Source organism: Oryctolagus cuniculus, chromosome 1, assembly GCF_051225735.1.
Source record: "Oryctolagus cuniculus isolate XC-2025 breed Fujian yellow rabbit chromosome 1, ASM5122573v1, whole genome shotgun sequence".
Taxonomy (NCBI): Eukaryota; Metazoa; Chordata; class Mammalia; order Lagomorpha; family Leporidae; genus Oryctolagus; species Oryctolagus cuniculus.
Window position 1 is genome coordinate 57,649,711 of NC_142867.1, and position 24,927 is coordinate 57,674,637.

At 41.9% G+C, this 24,927-nt stretch overlaps 1 protein-coding gene across 15 annotated transcripts in view; it reads left to right on the forward strand.

Annotated features, from left to right (window-relative positions):
* The window catches only part of STK33 (serine/threonine kinase 33), a 181,974-nt gene that overhangs the window by 13,829 nt on the left and 143,218 nt on the right, over window positions 1-24,927 (forward strand). For 9 of the 15 annotated variants that reach the window (XR_016231565.1, XM_017345170.4, XM_008265718.5 and 6 more), the window contains one exon: window positions 6,989-7,085. The exons of 5 other annotated variants lie outside the window; for them this stretch is intronic. Coding sequence is in view for 3 of the 10 variants with exons in the window: in XM_017345188.4 (XP_017200677.4) it covers window positions 7,084-7,085 (2 nt within the window). In the remaining 7 variants the exon portion in view is untranslated. Of the gene's footprint in view, window positions 1-3,808; window positions 3,924-6,988; window positions 7,086-24,927 lie in introns of those variants that run through there. One more of the 15 variants, XM_089329179.1, reaches the window with a different exon arrangement.

Below are 24,927 nucleotides of genomic sequence, written 5' to 3' on the forward strand. Positions count from 1 at the left end.
CTCTCTCACTGTCCACTCTGCCTGTTAAAAAAAAAAAATGTTGAGATAATTGTGTTTTTCAAATGTTTGAATGTTTGATACAAATACTGAACAAATGAATTTAGGACTATTTCCTGAACATTTTAGAGTAAAATTGCAAAGTAAAAATATGACTATCTGTAGAGAATATCTAGCATTTTCTTTTTTCCTTTAATAGAATATCCTTCTGCATTTTTCTGAAAATATTATTCATAATATTGACCAAGGAGCTTCTTTTTCTTGTGCCTATGGGAGTTCTCTACCTCTCCTGACTGTTGCCTTTATTCTTTTTTATTTTTTATTTTTTTTTGACAGGCAGAATTAGACAGTGAGAGAGAGATACAGAGAAAAAGGTCTTCCTTCTGTTGGTTCACTCCCCAAATGGCCACTACGGCTGGCGTGCTGCATCGATCCGAAGCTAGGAGCCAGGTGCTTCTTCCTGGTCTCCCATGCTGGTGAAGGGCCCGAAGACTTGGGCCATCCTCCACTGCCTTCCCGGGCCACAGCAGAGAGCTGGACTGGAAGAGGAGCATCCGGGACAGAATCCGGCACCCCAACTGGGACTAGAACCCGGGGTGCAGGTGCTGCAGGTGGAGGATTAGCCTAGTGAGCCGCAGGTCAGCCACCTTTATTCTTTTTTAAGATTTATTTTATTTATTTGACGGGCAGAGAGAGGAAGAGACAGAGAGAGGTCTTCCATCTGCTGGTTCACTCCCCAAATGGCCCAATGGCCAGAGCTACACTCATCTGCAGCCAGGAGCCAAGAGCCTCCTCCGGGTCTCCTGTGTGGGTGCAGGGGCCCAAGGACTTGGGCTGGCCTTCACTGCTCTCCCAGGTGCATTAGCATGGCACTGGATTGGAAGTGGAACAGCCAGGACTAGAACCAGCGCCCATATGGGATGCCAGTGTTGTAGGTGGCAGCTTAACCTGCTATGCCACAATGCCGGCCATCGACTGCTGCCTTTTGACTTAATTGTGAAATTAGATTGCTCTTTCTCATTCTTTCCCTTCTTCTCTCCCTCCTTTTCTCCTTTCCACAAATGCTTAATGCCTACATGCTCTGTGAAAGCCCTAAAAATACAGTGATGAATTAGTGATAATATCTTTGAGTTCATGAGAATCTGATGGAGGAGGTGCACAAACATAAAGGCAAAGCTGTATATAAAATGCTGAAAAGTATGGAGAATAGGGAAACTTAACTTTGTGGATTGGGATGGGGCAAATAAGAGAGTTAAGAATTTACTGTTAATACAGAAAGGTAAATTGAGAATAAAAATTTTTGTTCTGTTAATGTTCAATCTACATGAATTTCAGGCACTGATTTTTCAGGTCAGTGTGGTAGAATTTATAGCTGACCAGGAGACTTAGGCCTGTGTTTTGGACTCATATCTAAAAGATCTCCTGTGATAGATTGGTTGGTTTCTTTCTGGAGGCTTGGCTAGAGACCCGTCATTATGCTTGCTTTCTTACCTCTGTATTACTAGAACTGTCTCTACTTGCGTCTTCAGGGATGCCCATGTGGTCATTTTTGAAGAATTCTTACCTGATCACTTGACAGTTACAGCATCCTGAGTGTCTTCCTAAAGCTTTCAGCTTCTGTATTTATTGTTGTGCTATTTACTTGGCTTATTTTTCACTGAAAAATCCTATGCTTGGGGCCAGCATCGTGGTGCAGTGGGTTACACCATGGCCTGTAATGCTGGCACCCATTTGTGTGCTGGTTCGAGTTGCAACTGTTCCACTTCAGATCCAGCTCCCTGCTAATGGCCTGGGAAAGCAGCGGAGGGTGCTTGGGCCCCTGGCACCCACACAGAGACTAGGATGAAGCTCCTGACTCCTGGCTTCAGCCTGGCCCAGCCCTGGCCATTGTGGCTCTTTGAGGGAGTGAACCAGTGGATGGAAGACCTCTCTTTTTATCTCTCCCCACCCTTCTCTGTAACTGTGCCTTTCAAATTAATAAACAATAAAATCTTTTTAAAAAATCCAGTGCGCAATGTTTGCAAAATGTTCACAAGTCTTTGAAGCCATATTTTTGATATTCAGTTATTTTCTCAGCAAGTATTTAGTGAAGCACCTGCCACATGGCAGGCATTGTATTGAATATTGGAATAGAAGAAAGATGTGGTCTCTACCTGCATGGAGTTTACAGTCCCTCGGGGAATATTGAAAATAGGCAGGTGTGAACAGTGTTGAGATAGGGAAATACAGGGTACTGCTTGATACATAGAGAAGGTACCTCATCCAGGCTTGGGGGCCACTGGATGTGTCTTTGGATGAAGTGACTTCTAGGCTAAGACTTGAAGGATCGGTAAAAACTACCCAGTTGAAAGGCAGAGTGATGGGGCAAGGTGTTTCAAGCAGAGGAAGTAGCACGTGTTAAGTCTGGCCCTGAAATACTTAGGGACTGATAGCTTTAAGAATGAAAAGAGGGGATAAAGACCATGCTGGAGACCCTATAATGCACGTCATACTGGGGTATCTGAGCCATGTTAAGGAATTTAAACTGTCATTCAAAGTAGTAGGGAGACATTGAATGGCTTTTAAGTAGAGGAATGATGTAGCTAGAAAAGCATTTTCAAAGATAATTTTGGTTGCAGTTTGGAGAATATACTGGAGGGGCTAAAGATAATGAGATTAGTTAACTTGAGGCTGGTATTGTAGTCCAGAGAGGGGATACTGGAATCATTGACCGGGCAAATGGCCGTGGGCATAATATGTCTAAAATTTCAGGTGTGATGGAGGCTGAGATTAATTGGACATGTAGTCCTACATTTTTATTTTCTGTATTAAATTCTAGGTATTACATTTTTATAGGACAAAAGACTTTTCAAAATTTTATTTATGTTGAAAATGGAATACTATGAAGTATGCCACACATTATTCTTAGCACTTTACATGTGGTAATTCATTTATATTTCACAACAATCCTATGAGATAGATACCAGTGTTATCTCTGCTACATACATTAATATGCCTGAGGTCAATAAAAAGTAAATGCTTCATCTGGGTTTGAAATATGCTGATTTGGTGGTGGAATCGGTTTTCTTAACTACTACCCTCCAATCTTGGAAGTTGAAAGAATTTGCCCGAGTCCCCTCTCCAAATCTCTCTTCTCCTATTGTCTCCATTTTGAAGGGAAGTATATTAGTTTTTTTAAAGACTTATTTATTTGAAAGGCAAAGTTACAAAGAAGGAGAGGTTCTTTGTAACAACAGAGAGAAAGAGAGAGAGAGAGGAAGAGAGAGAGAGAGAGAGAGAGAGGTTTTCCATCCGCTGGTTTACTCCCTGGATGGCCAAAATGGCTGGAGCTATGCTGATCCGAAGCCAGGAGCCAGGAGCTTCTTCAGGTCTCCCACATGGATATAGAGGCCTAAGGACTTGGACCATCTTCCACTGCTTTCTCAGGCCATAGCAGAGAGCTGGATCAGAAGTGGAGCAGCTGGGACTCGAACCGGCACCCAATATGGGATGCCGACACCACAGGCAGTGGCCACACTGACTATGCCACAGAGCTGGCCCCAGATTAGTTTTAAAGATGTTTAGAAATAGAATCAGAATGTACATATTTAGGGAGAGAGATGGAAGGTGGAATGACTGTTAAATTTATGGTATAGCTGCTTGAGTGCCTGTAGTGGGTTGAATATTGAGTCCCTCCAAGTTCATATGCTGAAGCTGTAATGCCAGTGTGGTGGTACTTGGAGGGGAGGCCTTTAAGAAGTGACTAGGTGATGAGAGTAGAGCTGGTGTGAGTGGGGTTAGTGTGAGAGGCCAGACAGTGGGCTCGCTTTCTGCTCTCCACTTGAAGACACAGCAAGAAGACAGCTGTCTATAATCCAGGAAGAAGGCCCTCCCCAAGAACTGACTTATCACTCTGATTTCAGACTTCTAAACTCCAGGAGTAAGAAGTAAGTGTTTGTTGTAAAGCCACTTAAGCTAAGGTAATTTTTAGCAGCCAAAGCTGACTGAGACAGTGAATGTGGGAGTATTGACTCAAATAGGGAACCCAGGGAGTGAGGAAGGAAGAACAAGGTAAGGGTTGAGGGTGGAGGAGCAAGGTGAGATAATTATTACTGTCTTGAAAATATTGAATTTGAAGTGTTCGTGGGCAATCCTTGTAGATAAATGCTCAATAGGCAGTTTTAGGTATGGGTCTGAAAGCTCAGGAGAAAATCTCAACTTGGATACATGGATTTGGTAGCCTTCATTATATAACCTACGTGGCATGAGTGCTTTTATTACTGTAGGAAATATTGCAATCATTTGTATAGCTGTCCATTTGTAAAATTGAAAGCACCACACTTTTGTTAGTAGTTTAAGAAGAATTTCCCCCCTGGAATTACTGTGTTTTTCAAAGTCAGAACTTGTATATCTCTTTGATGTAAATGTGAGAAGACGACACTCTTTTTAGAGGAGAATGAAGAGTTGGATTTTTTGAAAAAGAGAAGAATGAATATAGAAAAGAAGTTGTTGAAGAAAATATTTACTGTCTGCAATAGTATAGTTTTGGGTGGGTGGTAGATGAATTCAGAATAGAAAACATTCCTCTCCTTACCTTTGCCATGGAAAGTGAATGGAAATACAGGACAGGCCCACGTGAGCATCCGTGAGCAGATTTGCAGAAATGCCATGCGATGTAAATACAGTTGGGCAGCATGTGAACCTTCGTTGCAGAAAGATTTCTAAAGAAATGAGCTGAGTTAAGGATTTCTGAGAGGAGGCTTGGGTTAAGGTTAGGTTGGAGATGAGAAATGTAACTTGGTGGGGAGGTAGGGCAAGGTGTCCATGGAGGAATTTAGAGGGAGGGGTGAGTGAGGCAGAAGACGCCTCTGCTGGGCTGAGGCTGCAAGTCTGAGCTTCCAAAGGTCAGAGTGGGGAGAAAGAGGGTGGGTGGTGGTAGTTACAAGTTCTCCACCAGGCCAGCTTGCTCTCAGATTGCTTACAGCTGGGCAGATGATACACTATGAAATAGAAACAGATGATAGCAGGTAACCCAGGGTGGAGGAGCTGGACCTTATTAATTTTTTATAAGATTTATTTATTTATTATCTATTTACCTATTTATCTTATCTCTTTATTTATTTGAAAGATAGAATGACAAATAGGGAGGGAGAGAATGAGAGATCTTCCATCTGTTGGCTTATTCCCAATCGGTCAAAGTCAGGAGCCAGAAACCCCAGCTGGGTCTTCCACTTGGGTGGCAGGGACCCAAGCATTCAGGCCACCTCCTGCCGCTTTACCTGGCACGATAACAGGGAGCTGGATTGGAAATGGAGTGACTGGACCGCGAGTACGTGCTCCACCTGGTTGAGGCTGGTGGCCTAACTTTATGTACCACAACCCAGGCTCCAGTAGCTGGAGTTTAGAGGAGAGATTTGTGGTTCTCAAATCCAGGACAGCTTTTGTGAATCAGGTCTTGAGTTGCATAGTAAGGTCCCTGCAGGAGAGAGAAAAACATTGTAGGTAAGGGAAGTTCGATGATTTCCGGGTAAGAATGGCTACTCAATAAGGATGTGAGTGAAATGAGCAGGTGGATGAGAAGACGTGAATTCTAGGTAGCTATTTTTTGTTTTCTCCTAAAGCCTGTGGCTTTTGGCAAATCACTGTTCTTTGGCTTTCATTTATTTATTTCACTATTTTAAAATCACTTTGATTCATATTTAATAGGTTGATTAAAATTAAATTTAAAATGTTAATAAAAGAGGGATAAAATATATGCTCTGATTCCTTTATACTTGCTGAAAAAATTTATAATATCCTTTAAGGGGCTTCCTTCTGAGATTCTTATTCCAGGAATTGAACTGAAGTGTTTTAAATTCCCTTGTAAATGGTAAAAGTAAGACTACAAATACGAAGTGGCATTATGTTTAGTAGGGTGGAGACTATGTGGCTGTATCTGCATTTAGTGGCAAAGTTTAGATTTGTTATAAAAACCTATACCAAATGTGCAGTGGCTCCTAGTTGCCTCCCTCATATAATTCAAACTCTTTAGCTACTTCTTTGGGGTCAGATCCAACCTCTAGTGGTTATAAAATGGACAACTGTGGCAGAATGCCATACATTTTCTTAAGAAACTAGCAAAATTTGTTCATTGAGAATAAGAAAGGTTAAAACGGATTGGAATGGCATAACTGTGTGATTTTTCAAGTCTGCAGTACCATTTAAAAGAGCATTAAGTAATAATTGTGCTAATTGTTTTATATACTTGATTTTTTTTTTTTTGGACAGGCAGAGTTAGACAGTGAGAGAGAGAGAGAGACAGAGAGAAAAGGTCTTCCTTCCATTGGTTCACCCCCAAATGGCTGCCATGGCCGGAGCGCTGCACCAATCCGAAGCCAGGGGCCAGGTGCTTCTTCCTGGTCTCCCATGCGGGTGCAGGACCCAAGCACCTGGACCATCCTCCACTGCCTTCCTGGGCCACCGCAGAGAGCTGGACTGGAGTAGGTACTCACTTCTTCACAGCTCCTGCATTGGTGGACTATAAAATAACATGAAGATGATGTTACTATTACACAGTGCTTTGCATTTTTCTGTGTTACTCAGTGAGAAATTACTATGTCTAGGTATGGTTCTACATATGTTTAATAGCACATGCATAAGGGCCAGTGTTGTGGCGTAGCAGGTTAAGCCTCCACCAGCAATGCCAGCATCCCATATTGGCGCCGGTTCAAGACCCAGCTGCTCCACTTCCCATCTAGCTCCCTGCTAATGGTTTGGGAAAGCAGTAGAACATGGCCCAAGTGCTTGTGCCCCTGTGCCCACATGGGAGACCCGGATGAAGCTCCAGGTTCCTGGTTTTGGCTTGGACCAGCCCTGGCCATTTTGGAGGAGCAACCAGGACAGAATCCGGCGCCCCAGCTGGGACTAGAACCCGGGGTGCTGCAGGCGGAGGATTAGCTAAGTGAGCTGCGGCACCAGCTATATACTTGATTTGATTTATTGCTCAGTAACTGTCATTACTCCCATTTTTCAGATGAGGAAACTGGGACTTGGAGAACTTGCCTAAGGTTACACACTGGTGAATGGAGAGCTGGGAGTAAACACAGATCTTATCCACAGAGTCTCTGCATGTAACTATAACCTTATAAATTATTTAAAATTTAATTTTTTGAATGGATAATAGTTGTACTTTGTACATAATTTAAAAATATAAGGATAGATGGTGAAAACAGTTTCCTTTGTCCTTGTATCTTTGTCCCTGGTTTCCTTTGCATGTGAACAAATAACAACGAGATGTTCTGTGTGTGTATGTATAAATTAAATATAAAAATAGTATGCATATGACACTTGTGAATAAATTTCATCCTTGCTTTATACAAATGGGACTGTAGATGTACACTGTAGATATTGTCTTGCATCCTTATTTTTTTGCTTAAAAGTTTCTTAGACATTGTTCCAGTTTTTTTTTTTTTTAAAAACTCTTCATTTTAAAAATTGCTGCATAATATTCTGCTATGTTGATGACCACAGTTTACTTAACTAGTCTCCTGTTGAAGGATACTTGGATTTTTTGTATTTTGATAGTACAAACAACTCTGTAGTGAATGACACTGAATTTGAGTTATCTGATACATGTTTAAGTTCACTATATATGCTAAACAAGAAACTAGGGGATCTCCATGAGTATGAAGTGTTTCACTATAGTAGAGTTACACTTTATTACTAATATGGAATTCTAAAAATTGTACGTGCAGATGTGTGGTAAATTGTAAGCATGTGCTTTTCTAGCAGAAGGGTTCTGTATCAGTCACTGTAATCAAATATGTATGTACGGGCTTATAAAATTCAAAAATGAGAAAAGGGAAGGTTATGGCACAGTTGGCTGACTCAGACATTTACTCAGCAGAGTGAAACTTTCATTCCTAAGGAAAAATGACTCATTACTGCATGGAAGAACTTCCCTGGAGAAGCACTGATGCGTTTGACCTTTGTTAGGATTATGGTATAATTCATGCTCAAGAAACATGCTATGAAAAGGATCCTAATGGTTCTGCTGCCATGAAGTATATCCAGAAAATGGGCAAAAGGGAATCTTTAATATCTGTGTGTACAGTGGAGAAAACCAAAGTAAGCATGTGTGTTAGGAACTGCAGAGCTCCAAGATGGGATAGAGTGTGAGGAGTAGGTAGTGCTTTGCATTTTTCTGTGTTACTCAGTGAGAAATTACTGTGTCTAAGTATGGTTCTAGATATGTTTAAAAGCACCTGCATAAGGGCCAGTGTTGTAGCGGAGCAGATTAAGCCTCCACCATCGATGCAACCATCCCATATTGGCGCCGGTTCAAGACCCAGCTGCTCCACTTCCCATCTAGCTCCCTGCTAATCGTTTGGGAAAGCAGTAGAACATGGCCCAAGTGCTTGTGCCCCTGTGCCCACATGGGAAACCTGGATGAAGCTCCAGGTTCCTGGTTTTGGCTTGGACCAGCTCTGGCTATTTTGGCCATTTAGGAAGTGAATCAGCAGACGGAAGATATCTTCGGTTTCTCTCCCTCTCCCCCCACTTTCCTTTTCTCCCTCTCTTCCTCTTCCCCACCCCGTCTCCCCAACCCCCCTCTGCCTTTCAAATAATTAAGTAAATCTTTAAAAGAAAAAAGGAAGAAACATTGGAAAAGTTTCAGAAATAACCTCAGAGGGAAACAGGAGTTCTAGGACACTGACGGTCCATGTTATACAAATGAGTGTGTCTAATCATTTCACTTTATGAGCCAAACAGCATGAGTCAGAAGCTGCTGAAAAGCCCACGAATCAGGTTGCCAGCCCTGCTCTACGATGACTTGGTAGTGATAAGAACTCAGACATGACAAAATGGAAACTGTTGGAAAGAAAGATTCATTTAGAAGAAATGCAGGATAGTAACCGAAAGTGTCTAGTGAAGACTTACTCATCAGAGACTGCTGTAATAGCTAATATGATTCAACTACCAAGATATGATAGGTCACTCTTTTATAAACTCATTTACTCTGCACCAAAGACAGTACAAATAAATTTTAGCATCTTCTGGATAAAGGAATAGAAATCTTCATTAATGGAAGTGGTTTTATTCTGCATTTGAGTTCATTGACTATGACGTCTACAGCTAATAACTAAGAAACCTAAAATAACCAGAAAGGAAAACCAACAAAGATACTTCAAGAATGCACCATTTCCAAATTAGATCATTAGGAAGTCAAGTCAAACTCAGTTTCAACTCAAATTTCAAAAGCCTAGCTAACTTTTCACAAACATCATTTATATTTGGACCATCTTCTACGGGCTTCCCAGGTGCATTAGCGGGGAGCTGGATCAGAAGCAAAGCAGCACAGACTCAAACCAGGGCTTTGGTGTGGAATGCTGGCCCTGCAAGTGGCAGCTTAAACCTTTGTGCCTCAATGCTTTTCTTTCTTCATTCCTTTCTAAGATTCATTTATTTGAAAATAAGAATGAGAGAGAGAGAGAGAGAGAAGAGAGAGAGAAGAGAGAGAAGAGAGAGAAGATCTTGGATCTGTTCACTCCTCAAAAGGCTGCAAGGGCCAGGGGTTGGGCCAGTGCGAAGCCAGAAACCAGGAACTTCATCTGTGTCCCCGACTTTGGAGGGGGGCATTGGCCCAAACGTTATCTTCTTCTGCTTTCTCAGACCGTTAGCAGGGAACTGGGTTGGAAGTGGAGCGCTGGAACATAAACTGGCATCCACATGGGATGCCATCATTGTAGGTGGCAGCTTTACCTGCTACACCACAACACCAGCCCCCTAAGTGCCTTTCTTTAGCATCCTCTTCAATTGGGCCCAATGTGGCTATGTCTATTTTTCCTCTTGCTTTATCTGTCTGCATCTTTACTTTTTACTTTGTATGTTCTGCACCTTCTGTTGTTTTGGAGAAGGAAGGAACAAAGTATGAGTTAACACACATTTTTAATACAGCTTATTTATTTTTAATACAGCTTATTACAATTTCCTCATTTAATAGATTGTGCCATTCTTATGGAATACTTACATTTATCTTTAGTCTGATTTAAAATGAATCCATTTATCAAATACCATTAAATCAACTATTATTACAAAGTAACCATGTCTCTGAGTCATGCATTAGCTTTTAAATATTCTAGTAATAATTCAGCTTCTGTTTTGATGTTCATCCAGGTATTTAGAAATAAAATAGGAAGCAATAAGAGTTTCGGGTTATGGGGCTGGCATTGTGGCATAGTAGGTTAAGCCTCCACCTGTAGTGCTGGCACCAGTTCTTGTCCCAGCTGCTCTGCTTCTGATCTGGCTCCCTGCTGATGGCCTGGGAAAGCAGTAGAAGATGGCCCAAGTCTTTGGGTCCCTGCACCCATGTGGGAGACTCGGAAGAAACTCCTGGTTCCTGGCTTCAGATCGGCCCAGCTTCTGGCAGCTTGCAGCTATCTGGGGAGTGAACCAGCGGATGAAAGACCTTTCTCTGTCTCTTCCTCTCTCTCTGTAACTCTGCCTCTAGATAATATAAGTCTTTAAAAAAAAAAAAAGAGTTTGGGGTTTGACACTTTGAGAAGTTTTGCTTGAACAAGAACTGCTGGAATCAATTTGATTCTGGTAGTGTTAAGTGCCAGCCTCTTTTTAAAAATTTTTTTTTCCCAGAAACCTTTTATTTAAGGCATACAGACTTAATACATTTCATAATTACAACTTTAGGAACATGGTGGTTCTTCTCACCATACCCGCCCTCTCACCCACACTCTCATCCCCCTTCCTCCTCCCTTTCCTATTCCCATTCTTATTTTTTACTAGGATCTATTTTCAATTAACTTTATACACATATAATTAACTCTGTGTTAAATAAAGAGTTCAGCAAATAGTATGTATTTTTTAAAAAACTGTTTCACTTCATTTGAGACAAGGGCTTTTCAAAGTCATTGCTTCTTGAAGTGTCAGTTTCACTTCAATAGATTACCTTTTATGTGCTCTATTAGTTATCACAGGTTAGGGAGAACATACGGTATTTGTCCTTTCTGGACTGGCTTATTTCACTAAGTATGATGTTTTCCAGATTCATCCATTTTTTTGGAAACAACTGGATTTTTCTTCTTCTTCTTCTTCTTCTTTTTTTTTTTTTTTTTTACCACTGTGTTGTATTCCATGGAGTATATATCCCATAATTTGTTTATCCAGTCTTTGGTTGATGGGCATTTGGATTGATTCCATGTCTTAGCTATTGTGAATTGAGCTGCAATAAACAAGGGGGTACAGGTAACTTTTTCATATGCTGATTGCATTTCCCTTGGGTAAATTCCCAGGAGTGGGGTGGCTGGGTCATATGGTAGTTCTATATTCAAATTTCTAAGAATCTCCATACTGTCTTCTACAATGGCTGTACCAGTTTACATTCCTACCAACAGGGAATTAGAGTACCTTTTCCTCCCACATCCTCCACAGCATTTGTTGTTTGTTGATTTCTGTATGAAAGCCATTCTAATGGGGTGAGGTGAAACCTCATTGTGGTTTTGATTTGCATTTCCCTAATGGCTAGTGATCCTTCTGCATTTTTTCTTGTGTCTGTTGGCCATTTGGATTTCCTCTTTTGAAAAATGTCTGTTTAAGTCCTTTGCCCATTTCTTCACTGGGTTGTTTGCTTTGTTGTTGTGGAGTTTCTTATTTTTTTTTAATTAAAAAATTTATTTATTTGAAAGAGTTGCACAGGGAGAGAAAGAGAAGCAGAGAGAAAGAGAGAGGTCTTCCATGTGCTGGTTCACTCTCCAATTGGCTGCAATGGCCAGAGCGGTGCCAATCCGAAGCCAGGAGCCAGGAGCTTCTTCCAGGATGCAGGTGCAGGGGCTCAAGGACTTGGGCCATCTTCTACTGCTTTTCCAGGCCGTGGCAGAGAGCTGGATCGGAAGTGAAGCCGCCGGGACTTGAACCGGCATCCATATGGGATGCTGGCACTGGAGGTGGCAGCTTTACTGGGTACACCAGAGGACTGTGAAGTTTCTTGATCTCTTCATATATTCTCATTATTAAACCTTTATCAGTTGCATAGTTTGCAAATAATTTCTCCCATTCTGTCAGTTACCTCTTCACTTTCCTGTTTCTTTTGCAGTACAAATGCTTCTCAATTTGATATAATCCCATTTGTTGATTTTGGCTTTGTTGTCTGTGCCCTTGGAGCCTTTTCCAAGAACTCTTTGCATATGCCAGTGCCTTATAGGGCTTCCCCAATGTTCTCTAATAATTTGATGGTATTGAGCCAGAGATTGAAGTCTTTAATCCATGTTGAGTGGCTTTTTGTGTAAGGTGTAAGATAGGGGTCTTGCTTCATACTTCTGCATGTTGAGATCCAGTTTTCCCAGCACCATTTGTTGAAGGGACTGTCCTTGCTCCAGGGGTTGATTTTGGCTTCTTTGTCAAAGATAAGTTGATGGTAGATGCATGGATTTATTTCTAGTGTTTATATTCTGTTCCATTGGTCTATCCATATGTTATTGTACCAATACCCGGTTGTTTTGATTACAGCTGCCCTGTACTATGTCTTGAAATTTGGTACTGTGTTGCCTCCAGCTTTTTTTGTTGTTGTTGTTGTTGTATAAGATTGTTTTAGTTATCCGGGGTCTCCTTCGTTTCCATATGAATTTCAGCATAATTTTTTCTATATCTGAGAAGAATGTCCTTGGTATTTTGACTGGTATCACATTGACTCTGTAAATTGCTTTCAATAGTATGAACATCTTGATGATATTGATTCTTTCAATCCATGAACATGGAAGATTTTTCCATTTTTTTAATATTCTTCTATTTTTTTCTTTAATGCAGACCCCAGGAGGCAGTGCTGGTGGATTCCTCTAATTGTATTCCTGACACTGTCATGGGAGACCTGGATTGAGTTCCTAGCTCCTAGCTTTGGCCTCATCCTAGCCTCAGCCATTGAGCGCATTTGGGGAGTGAACCAGCAGATGGGAATGTTCTCTCCCCGCCTCCAATAAGAAATGAATTTTACCCCAAAAGAACAAACATATTATTAACCTTATTTAATTATAAAATACAAACAGAAATCCTGAAATTCTTGCTGCCTCTATTACTGTTTGCCTTGCTTCCTTTCAACAATATTATTTTCTGACTACTAGTTTTAAAATTATGATGGTTCAAGTACCTTTACATTTAGGTCACGGAATGAGATTATGTATATCTCTCATATGAAAAAATGCACATTTTATAGTTTTTCTACTTAGAAACCTCAGGGTGTATTTTGTTCTTTTTTTTTTTTTTTTTTTTAACAAGGATTAGTTCTTAAATTAAACCAAATGAGTAGTGCATGTGATTTATTAAAAGCAGTTTCTTTATAACGTTTTGATGCTTCCTAAACAAATACCTAAAATTTACCTCTTTTTTTTTTTTTTTTTTTTTTTTTGACAGGCAGAGTGGATAGTGAGAGAGAGGCAGAGAGAAAGGTCTTCCTTTTGCCGTTGGTTCACCCTCCAATGGCCGCCACGGCTGGTGCACTGCGGCCGGCGCACCGCGCTGATCCGATGGCAGAAGCCAGGTACTTCTCCTGGTCTCCCATGGGGTGCAGGGCCCAAGTACTTGGGCCATCCTCCACTGCACTCCCTGGCCACAGCAGAGAGCTGGCCTGGAAGAGGGGCAACCGGGACAGAATCCGGCGCCCCGACCGGGACTAGAACCCAGTGTGCTGGCGCCGCTAGGTGGAGGATTAGCCTATTGAGCCGCGGCGCCGGCTCTCATTATTTTTTAAAAATATTTTTGTATTTTCTTAGAATTGTACCTATGAAATACATGAAATCTGTTCTCTTTATATTAGTAAAAATTTCAAAAATAGAGAAACAGGAGCTGATAAAATAAAGATGTCCCAAATGAAAAGTAGCCCTTAAGGAGTGGATATTTAACCTAGCACTTAAGACACCCACAGCTCACTTTGGAGTGCCTGGGTTCAGTTCCCAGCTCTGGCTCCTGACTCCAACTTCCTGCTAATTCAGACCCTGGGGAACAATGGTGATAGGTCAAGCATCACACATTTGGGAGACTTGGATTGAGTCTCAGTCTCCTGGTCCATCCCCAGCCCAACCTTAGCCACTGAAGGCATTGGGGATGAATGAAACTGGTCTCTTTCTCTCTCTCTCTCAATTAAAGAAATAATTTTTTAAGAATGAAAGTTTTGGCTTAAACCAATCATGTCTGCCAAATATCACTCATATTATGATCTTGATAATTTACTTGATATGATATCTGTAAAACGGGAATATTAGTTCATATTGCAGGTGATATCTCAACAATCAAATAAAAATCAAATTTTTTTTATTATAAAAACAAAGAAAGGAAGAGAGATCTCTTGGACCCTTCACTCAGTTTTCTCTGTTGATAGTAGTGTAAGTTACATCCAAGAACTTGAGGGAAATACAATCCCCTCACCTGATTTCAGATGTCACTAGTTCTACGTGTGTGTGTGTGTACATGTAGAATCTCTCATGCCATAAGCACCTCTCTCCCTCGTTCACCTTCCTAATCCCTACTCTATTCTCCATCTCTGTATAGTTGTCATTTCAAGGATGTTGTATCTGTGCACCTTATTATTTTTACCCTTCATATGTATTGTATCTGAGTAAAAGAATAACTACATAGAAAGGGCAAAATAGTTTTCTACATTATTCGGTGTCTTAAGGTTCTCTTTGGTAGAAAAAGTTATTTTAATGTTTACTAGATAAGGATAAGTTATTTTCCTTAGGTAAACTGTACTTTGCATATACTAGAATGATAAATTGTTCAATCTGTATAGTTGACTCAAAAATGCCTATAATTAGCTTTCAACTTAAGTATCACCTTTGCTGGAAGACTTTAAAAATCTATGTATTTACTTGTGAAGCAGAGAAATAAGCTCCCACCTGCTGGTTCATTCCCAAACAAATGGACAGGGTTGAACCTGGGAGAAGGAACTCAATCCAGGTCTCCCACGTGGGTGGCAGGGACTTGACTACTTGAAACATCACTGTTGCCTCCCTAAGGTCCACATTAACAGGAAGCTCAAGTCAGGAGCCAGAACTGGTACTTGAACCCAAGTACTACGAAAGGATCATGGCATCTTAGCTGGCAGCTGGACGCCCACCTGAGAGACCTTTATTGCTTATTCACACTGAAGCGTCCTTCACGCCACTCCTGATCTCTGTGTTTCCTTATTTTTATCATTGTACGTAAGTATTTTCTCATTTCATTTATTTGTCCATCTCTCTGTCTTCATCCTCTTCATCTTCTCCATCCTTAGAATATAAGGCTGTGTGACCATAGGGACTTTATTTACACTTTCACTTCGTACAAAGTGGTACCTCTACATAAAATATTGCTATTGAATGAAATACTTTTCATTGAACAGAAAAGGAACTTTAAAAAAAAAGTATTTTATGTATTTGAAAGGCAGAGCGAAAGACAAAGAAAGAGTTTCTTTTGTCTGCTAGTTCACTCCCCTCATGGCTGCAAAGGCTGGTTTGAAGCCAGGAGCCAGGAATTCCATCCTGGTCTTCTGTGTGGATGGTAGGAGCCCAAGCACTTGGGCAATCTTCTTCTGACTCCCCGGGCACATTAGCAGGGAGCTGGATCAGAAGCACAGCAGCTGGGACTTGAACCCGCAGTGCCAGCATCACAGGCAGCAGCTTAACCCACTTAGCCGCATTAGCCCCTGTAATTATTTTTGATCTGTGATCTCACATGTATAATACATTATCCACAACATATAATTCTAATTTTATAAATTGTTCCTTTTAAATCTCTTTTAGTAAATATATGTAAATGTTGTGAATAAGATTTTAGAGGAACTTTTATGTCATTTTAATGGGTTTGTGAATATATTGAATAACTGAATTGCAACTTTTAATTTCAACTTGAAATGTTCCCAGAATAAAAAATTTGAATTACTTAAATGAATTAGGGTACTTCAGGACTGTGATAGAATGTACTAAGGACTATATTCATTTTATTTGAGTGATCATATTGTTTTATGATAAAAACAGTCCATTTTGTCCTAGATGACAATTATTTTGTAGTGAAGAAGTACCTTGGAATTATAGATCATTTTTCAGTTTTATGTGCATTTCTGTCAGCTGAAAATAATTGCTGATTTGGACTTTCCTTAGAAAAAGAGATGGAAATTATATTATTAACTTTGTAAGGGAGGAATTTTTTTAGTCATTAATCAGATATATTGCTCTAGAAGCAGTGGAATATTGTTTAAAAAAAGGTGTAGCCCAATAAAGAAATAAATGAATTATAGAGAAGTGCTACATTGTGATTCAGATAATCTGAGCCTGATGACTGATGTAGTGTTAGCCAGGTTGTTAATTGTGTATGCTTTAGTTATGAAATGTAACAGGAGTCCAGAGGCTGGCCCAGCCCTGTGGGCTGAAGCTGTACGTTTGTTTTTGGTTTAAAAGATGGCATCTGATGTCCTTTATCTTGCCCATATTGTGACAGCACAAAAAACTTTGCAACATTTACCACAAAATGATAGCTAGGTACTTCTGATTTCCGCTCTTGGTCTGTTAGATAGATAGGCAGAGCTCCTATATTTCTGGGAACAGGAAGACTCATTGGATCAGGGCTGTGTTGGTTTGTTCTAGCTGAATCCCTGAAGAAATGTGTTCCTGTGAGTACTCTTTTCATGTCCTCTGAAATTGTGGTTGGCCTCCAGGCACAAACAGGAACTAATAGTTTTGTAGCACTGAACCATGTACTACGCAATATTCTAGATCCTTTTTCATATTTTGACTCATTTGACCTCCACATTAATCTCAAGAGGTCCCATTTTACAGATGGGGAAATAGGTGTGACACAGGTAGACAGTGACAAAGGTGAGGAATGAACCACAGTCTCTGATAGTTACCCTTTTAGGCATTCTTTTTGGAATTATTAAGAAATTATTTTCATTATCAGCCTTTTAAACTTTATTTTAATCATATTATAGGTTGGACAACTAAAACTGTGTTAGACCTCTCCAAGTACTTGTTTGGTAATTTTCAAACATTCCACTAGAGGTCAGTCTATCACCTGACAATATAAATATTGTCTTTTCTGTTTTTGGAAGTGCAAAATTTTAATTATACTAAATTGAAGTGTGCTATCAAAGATTTGGGTAGCGGAATAATTTTTGAATTAGAAACATAAATTGTCATCTTTGTACTAGTGAAAGCATATATGTCTATTATGTGACCCAATATTGGGATGATAGATTGTCTTTGCAGAATTTAATCAAGATATTCTGTGAGATGATGTCTTGTAAGGAAAAAAGCTAATGACCTTAATCTTTATTTGTTGCTTCTAAGTTAACCATATATTAAACGTTAAACTTTGGATTAGTAGTATTCAAAATTCCTTTTCTGGACTCATTTAATTCATTCAAGGATTTAGAATATACCCAGAAAGTAATGAAACAGTAAAGCAATTTAGTGTCCACTGAAATACATTATAATACATTTTTGTAAGATTTTATTTTTTTATTTGAAGGACAGAATAACACAGAGAGAGAAACAGAGATAGAGACAGAGACAGAGAGACAGAGGTCTTCCATCTGCTGGTTCACTCCCCAGTTGGCTACAACGGCCGGAGTTGAGCAGATCTGAAGCCAGGAGCTCAGAATTCCATCTAGCCTCTCCTGTGGGTGCAGAGGCTCAGGCACTTGGATCATCATTCCCTGCTTTCCCAGGTGCATTAGCAGGGCACTGGATCAGATGCAGAACAGACAGGATTCAAACTAGCACTCTCATAGGGGATACCTGCGTCATACACAGGAGCTTAACCCACTATGCCGCAATACCAGCCCCTGATACTCTGTCAATTTTAAGGCAGTATGGATCTTCAGAATTTTTTTTAAAATATAGCTCAGAGAGGCCAGCGCCGCGGCTCAATAGGCTAATCCTCCGCCTTGCAGCGCCGGCACACCGGGTTCTAGTCCCGGTCGGGGTGCCGGATTCTATCCCGGTTGCCCCTCTTCCAGGCCAGCTCTCTGCTGTGGCCCGGGAGTGCAGTGGAGGATGGCCCAGGTCCTTGGGCCCTGCACCCGCATGGGAGACCAGGAGAAGCACCTGGCTCCTGGCTTCGGATCAGCGCGATGCGCTGGTCGCAGCGGCCACTGGGGGGTGAACCAATGGCAAAAGGAAGACCTTTCTCTCTGTCTCTCTCTCTCACTGTCCACTCTGCCTATCAAAAAGAAAAAAAAAAAAAGAGTGATACCCTTGCTGCTAAATGGTGGGAGCCAAATCCTGTCCACTCTGCCTGTCAAAAAAATATATAGCTCAGAGATTTTTATTTCTCAGCTCTTAAGTTTTAGAGATAACCAGGTGTTGAGTTAAGATGCAGAAACCCAGAGGCTTTGTTTAGAAACAACATTTTAAGGTAACTTTGTTGCTTGCATAAAAGGAGCATCATATTTTGGAGGGATTGGATATACTTATCTGGAGAGTCTTGCGTGGTCCTGAGCACAGAATAATTCATCAGCTGACCAGTGGTGTTAGTTATATGCAAGTAATGGTTGTGGCTACTGTAGGTTAAATAAAGTCTTTTAGGCAGCCTTCAGATGAACTGAAACAATATGATTTGACTTGAGATTTGTCACACTGGAAATGAATGGCAACATATGGAAGAGGCTAGGACAGGGAGGAAAGTTAGACAGGAGGGGTAGGCCAGCAGTTTTGTAGGCCTGGGTAGGTAGTAAGTGAAACCCAGGGGTTGTTGACAAAGTGAGAGGCAAGGGAGTCCTTTGGATATAGATGGAGCAGATAGGATAGTAGAATTCTAGGTGGACAGATTGATTGCATCTAAGACCAGAGAAGTCTTCAAAGGCAGCAGGGAAGGACAAATGGGCCTGAAGATAAGAGTTAAGGATTCTGATAGGACTTCTCCCTTTTTGCATGCATATCATGTGCCACACAGTGTGCTAAGAGCTTTGAATATGCTGGCTCACTTTCTCCTTGTCTTCAGAGACAGCTTCTAGTCTCTTTTTATAGATGAGATAACCAAGGCTCAGATAGTTTCAATAACATGCTACTGTCATACAGCTTATCAATGGTAAGACTGACATGTGAACACGGGGTAGTGGGGCTCCAGCTGTGTGCTTCCTGACACAGAAACCTATTTCTTTTTTGCCCCATTCTTAAAAACGGTTTATTTTTTTTTTAATTATTTCTTCAAAATGCAGAGAGAGAGAGAGACTGACAGACAGACAGAATCTTCTATGTGCTGGTTCCCTCCCAGATACTCGTACAGCCAGGATGAGGCCAAGCTGGGAGGCCAAAACTCAGTCCAAGTTCTCCCACATAGCTGACATGGACCCAGGTCCTTGAAGCATCACCTGCTGCTGTCCATGGTGCTCATTTTCCCTCCGCTGACATCAAGAGCAGAGTCGGGACTTGAGCGTAGGTGCTCAGGCATGAGATGCAGGGTCCCGAATGGCAGCTCACCCCCTGCACCAGACGCCTACTCATCTCTGCCCCAGTTTTAATGCTGCCTTCAGTGTAGGGATGGTTCTAGGCTTATATCCAATTGCAGGTTAACCCATAGCTAAGCCCTAATTACAGCAAAAGCAGGGGTTATCACTTCTAGGGAGATAGGGGCAGATATATTTTTGTTAAAAATGTGAGGTTTCTTAACCTTTGCCTACAAATCACAATGAAGACCTATATTCCCTGTGTGGTGCTGGTTAGATGGTGGTGAATTTGTCTTGTACTCCTCAGTACTTTGTTGTCTTTTTTTTTTTCCCTCTCCTAAAATCCACTAATTATCTTACTAGGTGTTCTCTCTGTCGGCTTAGTTTTTCCATAAATGACACTCCTGGAGGTGACCTCTCAAGGACTTTCTAGAGTCTTAATAGGAAGAGTAGTGGGCAAAGCTAAAAGGAAGTTTAGGGATCACTAATTTGGTCTGTCAGTATACTTTTGTCACTTTATTTTTGTACCTGCAGGCAGCAGTGCTTCTGAGACCTTTTAGTCCTTTAAAGATAGCTTTGATCCTAGATCTCTTTCTGCTTGGGATATGTTTTTGAAGGGATGAGGACAGGATGTCAGCTTTCTTCTCCCAAAGGCACCCGTTGCTGCATTTCCCCTATAATCTAGGACTTTCATCATTTCCTCCATGTTGATGGTAGCTCTAGACCTGGGGAATAGCATTTGTCTTTTGTTTTTTGACCTGAGTGACTGGTAATGGCGAAAGGTCCATCAGCTAAGAATGCTTTTAATAAGGCCCTCTTTTTTGTGTGGTCTAGCCAGGGTCTGTCTACGGCCAAATGCAAAAAGTATTTCCCAAGTTCCTTCACTTTTTTCTTCTGAAGTTACTTGAAGGTGACAGTGAGGAAGAGCACATCCACACGCTGCACAAGGGCAAGCAAATGGAGAGCTCTCTTTATGTAGCGTTTAATCTCTTGGATGCAACTTTGATTTATTTTGACAAAATAATGCCGAATTCTTAACCCTGCAGTACAATTTAACACTGGATCCACAAGTGCCAGAACTCCTTTCTCAGCAGAGAAGGCTCTGCAGAATTCTGTAAGGCCAGAGTACCTGCTTTTTCCCACAAGGCTTTTGGAATTAAATGTACTCATCCCTGTCTTTAATCTGTCAGTGCCTAAAGTTTTCTCTCTCTCCTACTTGGCATTTCATAGAGAAGGAAGCCATTTGGTAGAAATTCCCTGCAGCCAACTCTATAAACTCCAACCCACACCCATCCATTCTTCCTCAAATGACTTGCCAACTGGCCTTCTGCTAGTTTCTACTCTTGACCCTCTAACATGCTGCAGTTGAAGTCATAGTTTACAAACACACGTCTTGTGATGTCACTCCTTTACTTAGACCGTGTGTATTGCTCTGTGTTGTTCTTAGGATAGAGCCTAAAATCTTTAATGTAGCTTATGAGACCCTATAAGATACAGTCTTTGGCTGCCTCTCCATTAATATGTATTTATTTATGAGAGAGCCAGAAAGAAAGAGAGCACTTACCACTGGTTCACTCCCCCCAGTGCCCACACAATGGGAACTGGGCTGGGCTGAAGCTGGAACTGGGGCCTAGGAACTCAATCCAGGTCTTCCACATGTGTGACACAGACCAGCTACTTGAGCCCTTACCTGCTGCCTCCCAGAATGTGTACCAACATTTTTTTTTTTTTTTTGTGACAGGCAGAGTGGACAGTGAGAGAGAGAGAGAGACAGAGAGAAAGGTCTTCCTTTTCTGTTGGTTTATTCCCCAATGGCCGCTGTGGCCGGCACACTGTGCTGATCTGAAGCCAGGAGCCAGGTGCTTCTCCTGGTCTCCCATGGGGTGCAGGGCCCAAGCACTTGGGCCATCCTCCACTGCACTCCCTGGCCACAGCAGAGAGCTGGCCTGGAAGAGGGGCAACCAGGACAGAATCCGGAGCCCAGACCGGGACTAGAACCCGGTGTGCTGGCACCACAGGCGGAGGATTAGCCTAGTGAGCCACGGTGCCAGCCAGAATGTGTACCAACTTTAAACTGGAATCAGGAGCAGTGCCTAGACCCAAGCCTAGGTACTCTGACAGGGAATGTGGTATCCCAGCCAGTAGGCCAAAGGTCTGCCTCCTGTCTCACCACTTTTTAAGCGTTATATGTGTTTTTATCTGTTATTTGAGAGGAAGAGTCATACGCGCGTGCACACACACACAGAAAGAGGAGAGAGGAGAGAGGAGAGAGAGAGAGAGAGAGAGAGAGAGAGAGAGAAAGGTTGAGATTTTCTATCTGCTAGTTTACTCTCCAAATGCCTGCAACTGCTGTTGCTGGGCCAGGTTGAAGCTGGGAGCCAGGAACCCAAACCAGGTCACTGGCATGACTTGCCATCTTTGACAACAGCGTAGCCCTCCTTCGCAGTCCAACCATGCTGATCCTCTGATTCCCTCCAGTGCCACGTTCCTTCCCAGATCCTTTCCCTCGCTGACTGACCATCGTCCATTACTTCTTTTCTCCCATCACTCTGCATAGGGAGTCCCAATGTAGTCATATCTCTTTAAATTATCACATGAATTGTTTTATTTTTTGCGTGTTTTTATCGCCAGGAAATTCAGTATCTCCTTTTTGAGGACTCTGCTTTCACTTTGGGTGTTGTCTGAGAACATGGCAGTTCCAAAGGAGGGTTAGTTCCACACACCACTTGGAGAGTGAACTGAAAATCTGGCAAGTGCAACATAGCTTTTACTGATAAAGACTGTTGCTGTTGAAGAATGGTTCCGAGTAGCCCAAAGGGACAAATTATTCACTGTATTTGTGATAACCTGCCCAAGCCACAGAGTGCAGTTGTTATATTCATTTATGTACAGATTTATGTTCGTACACTTACATTGTTCCTCAAAGCATGATACTGTGTCATGGTTGTTATAAGCTGAGCTAGAGTCATCCTTGGGCTGGATTGAGCTTGGGTCACCAACCCAGAAATTTCTTAACTAATGGGTACTCTTTTGGTCTCATTCTTTTAAAAAAAGATTTATTTACTTATTTGAAATGCAGAGTTACACAGAGGCAGAGAGAGAGAGAGAGAGAGAGAGAGAAAGAGAGAGAGAGGGCCGGCGCCGCGGCTCAATAGGCTAATCCTCCACCTTGCGGCGCCGGCACACCGGGTTCTAGTCCCGGTCGGGGCGCCGGATTCTGTCCCGGTTGCCCCTCTTCCAGGCCAGCTCTCTGCTATGGCCAGGGAGTGCAGTGGAGGATGGCCCAGGTGCTTGGGCCCTGCACCCCATGGGAGACCAGGAAAAGCACCTGGCTCCTGGCTCCTGCCATCGGATCAGTGCGGTGCGCCGGCTGCAGCGGCGGCCATTGGAGGGTGAACCAACGGCAAAGGAAGACCTTTCTCTCTCTGTCTCTCTCTCTCACTGTCCACTCTGCCTGTCCAAAAAAAAAAAAAAAAAAAAAAGAGAGAGAGAGAGAGGTCTTCTATCTGCTGATTCACTCCCCAAATGGCGGCAAAGGCCAGAGCTGGGCTGATCCAAAGCCAGGAGCCAGGAGCTTCTCCCAGGTCTCCCATGTGGATGCAGGGTCCCAAGGATTTGGATCATCTTCTGCTGGGACTCCCTACACACCCATATGGGACGCGGGCTCTGCAGGTGGCAACTTTATCTGCTATGCCACAACATTGTTAGTGCCATTTTTATCCTTTCTTATCAAAAGACTTTGAACAGAACCATATCAGGTCGTCCTAACAGATCTCCCCAACTTTAAATCCCAAGGAACACTTCCAGAAAACTTATAGGCTTTATATTCCAAGAGAAAAGGTAGTTATTGCCAAGTTATATACCCAAAAAAGGTCTGATTGTATTCAGACACAGGGTACTTACTTATTTTGCAGTCTGTCACTACGGGAAGCAACTTAGTGACTCTTTACAAAATAAATGAGCTCCAAAGAGACTTTGCCTCTCCTTGGACTGAGAAGTAATTCAGAGATACTCTAATCAAGATAATGTAATCTATACTTCTTGGGTACTCTATTTAATCTCTGCTTAAGCAGCCATCGTTTTACTCATTCATTGGTCTGTTATCCTTGTGATTATTTGTTTATAATACTAGTCTAACCTCTCCTATAATATAAGCTTCAAGAGGCAAGGAACTATTCTTGATAGCTCTGTCTCCAGTGTTTCTCATAGTGCTTTGCACATAGTTGACCTTCCATGCATATTTGATGAGTGAATGAACTGTAAGTTTTTCAAGGAGAATTTTGATAGTAGCTATTACTTCAAGAATTCAGAAGGTATTCATTAAAAAATGGCATGTTTGCCATATTCCCTATCATTGAACTAGTTCGAAACAAAACAAAACAAAACAAAAAAATCCCCTGAAACTAGGAAATGGCTCACTTCTAAACTATGGATTGCTTTCTATGGAGTATAGTAAAATATGGATCAAATCAAAAGGAGGATATAAAAGCGGGTACGCACCTCGTAAGATTATAGAGTACAAGTGCCAGTGAAAGTGAGAAGGCCCCCAAGGGCTCTGCCTAGTGAGATGTAAGAATTGAGGCAGGGCCATGTGAAAAACTGGAAACAGAGCCAGTCTTATCCTGCATCAGGGAGAGAAGTGAAGCTAAGGGGCAGGACCTTTTTCCCTTACTTCTAACCTGCAGTAAAGTGGAGCATAAGTGGTAGTGACAATGAGTTTTGCAGAAGTTGGCCAGAATCAAATGAACAGAAGTGAAGAAGCAATAAATTAGGAAGCCAGAGTTGGCTAAACTGCTTTATTCTATGCATACAAAATACATTTCAGATTAAAAATTATTTTGGGGAACAGAAATATCAGAAAAAATATTCACTCAAAGACATTGAAGGGGGGTCCGGCACTGTGGATCTCTTGGTTAATCCTCCGCCTGCAGTGCTGGCATCCCAAATGGGCGCCAGTTCTAGTCCCAGTTGCTCCTCTTCCAGTCCAGCTCTCTGCTGTGGCCTGGGAGGGCAGTGGAGGATGGCCTAAGTGCTTGGGCTCCTATACCTGGCTTCGGATCGGCGCAGGTCTGGCCGTAGCAGCCATTTAGGGGGTGAACCAATGTAAGGAAGACCTTTCTGTCTCTCTCACTGTCTATAATTCTACCTGTCAAATAAAAAAGAAAAAGAAATTGAAGGGGAATATTATTTTAAAAAACTGAAATTAAGGAAAGCAGGACAATCCCATGTGGTGGTGAGAATCATGGAATGCGAGGCCTTAGACTGCCGACAACAGTGTCTCCTGCCTTGTGGAGAAAGCTGGTCTGTGAGAGTGGAGCCATGCCAGGTGCATAGTCCCAGTTGAGGTAGACGGTCCTGGTGCTGTTTAAGTCTGTGGGTCTAGTTACCCCCAAGGCCCTGCACACTTTGTTCCTTTCCAGGAGTTATAGGAGGTACTTCAGTGTCCCTCCAAAAAATTCGTTTTATCTAAGCTAGTTCAAGTTAGACTGTTGCCATAGGCTTGCAACTAAGTGTTATCTAATGTAATATGGATAATAAAGATAGAAAGA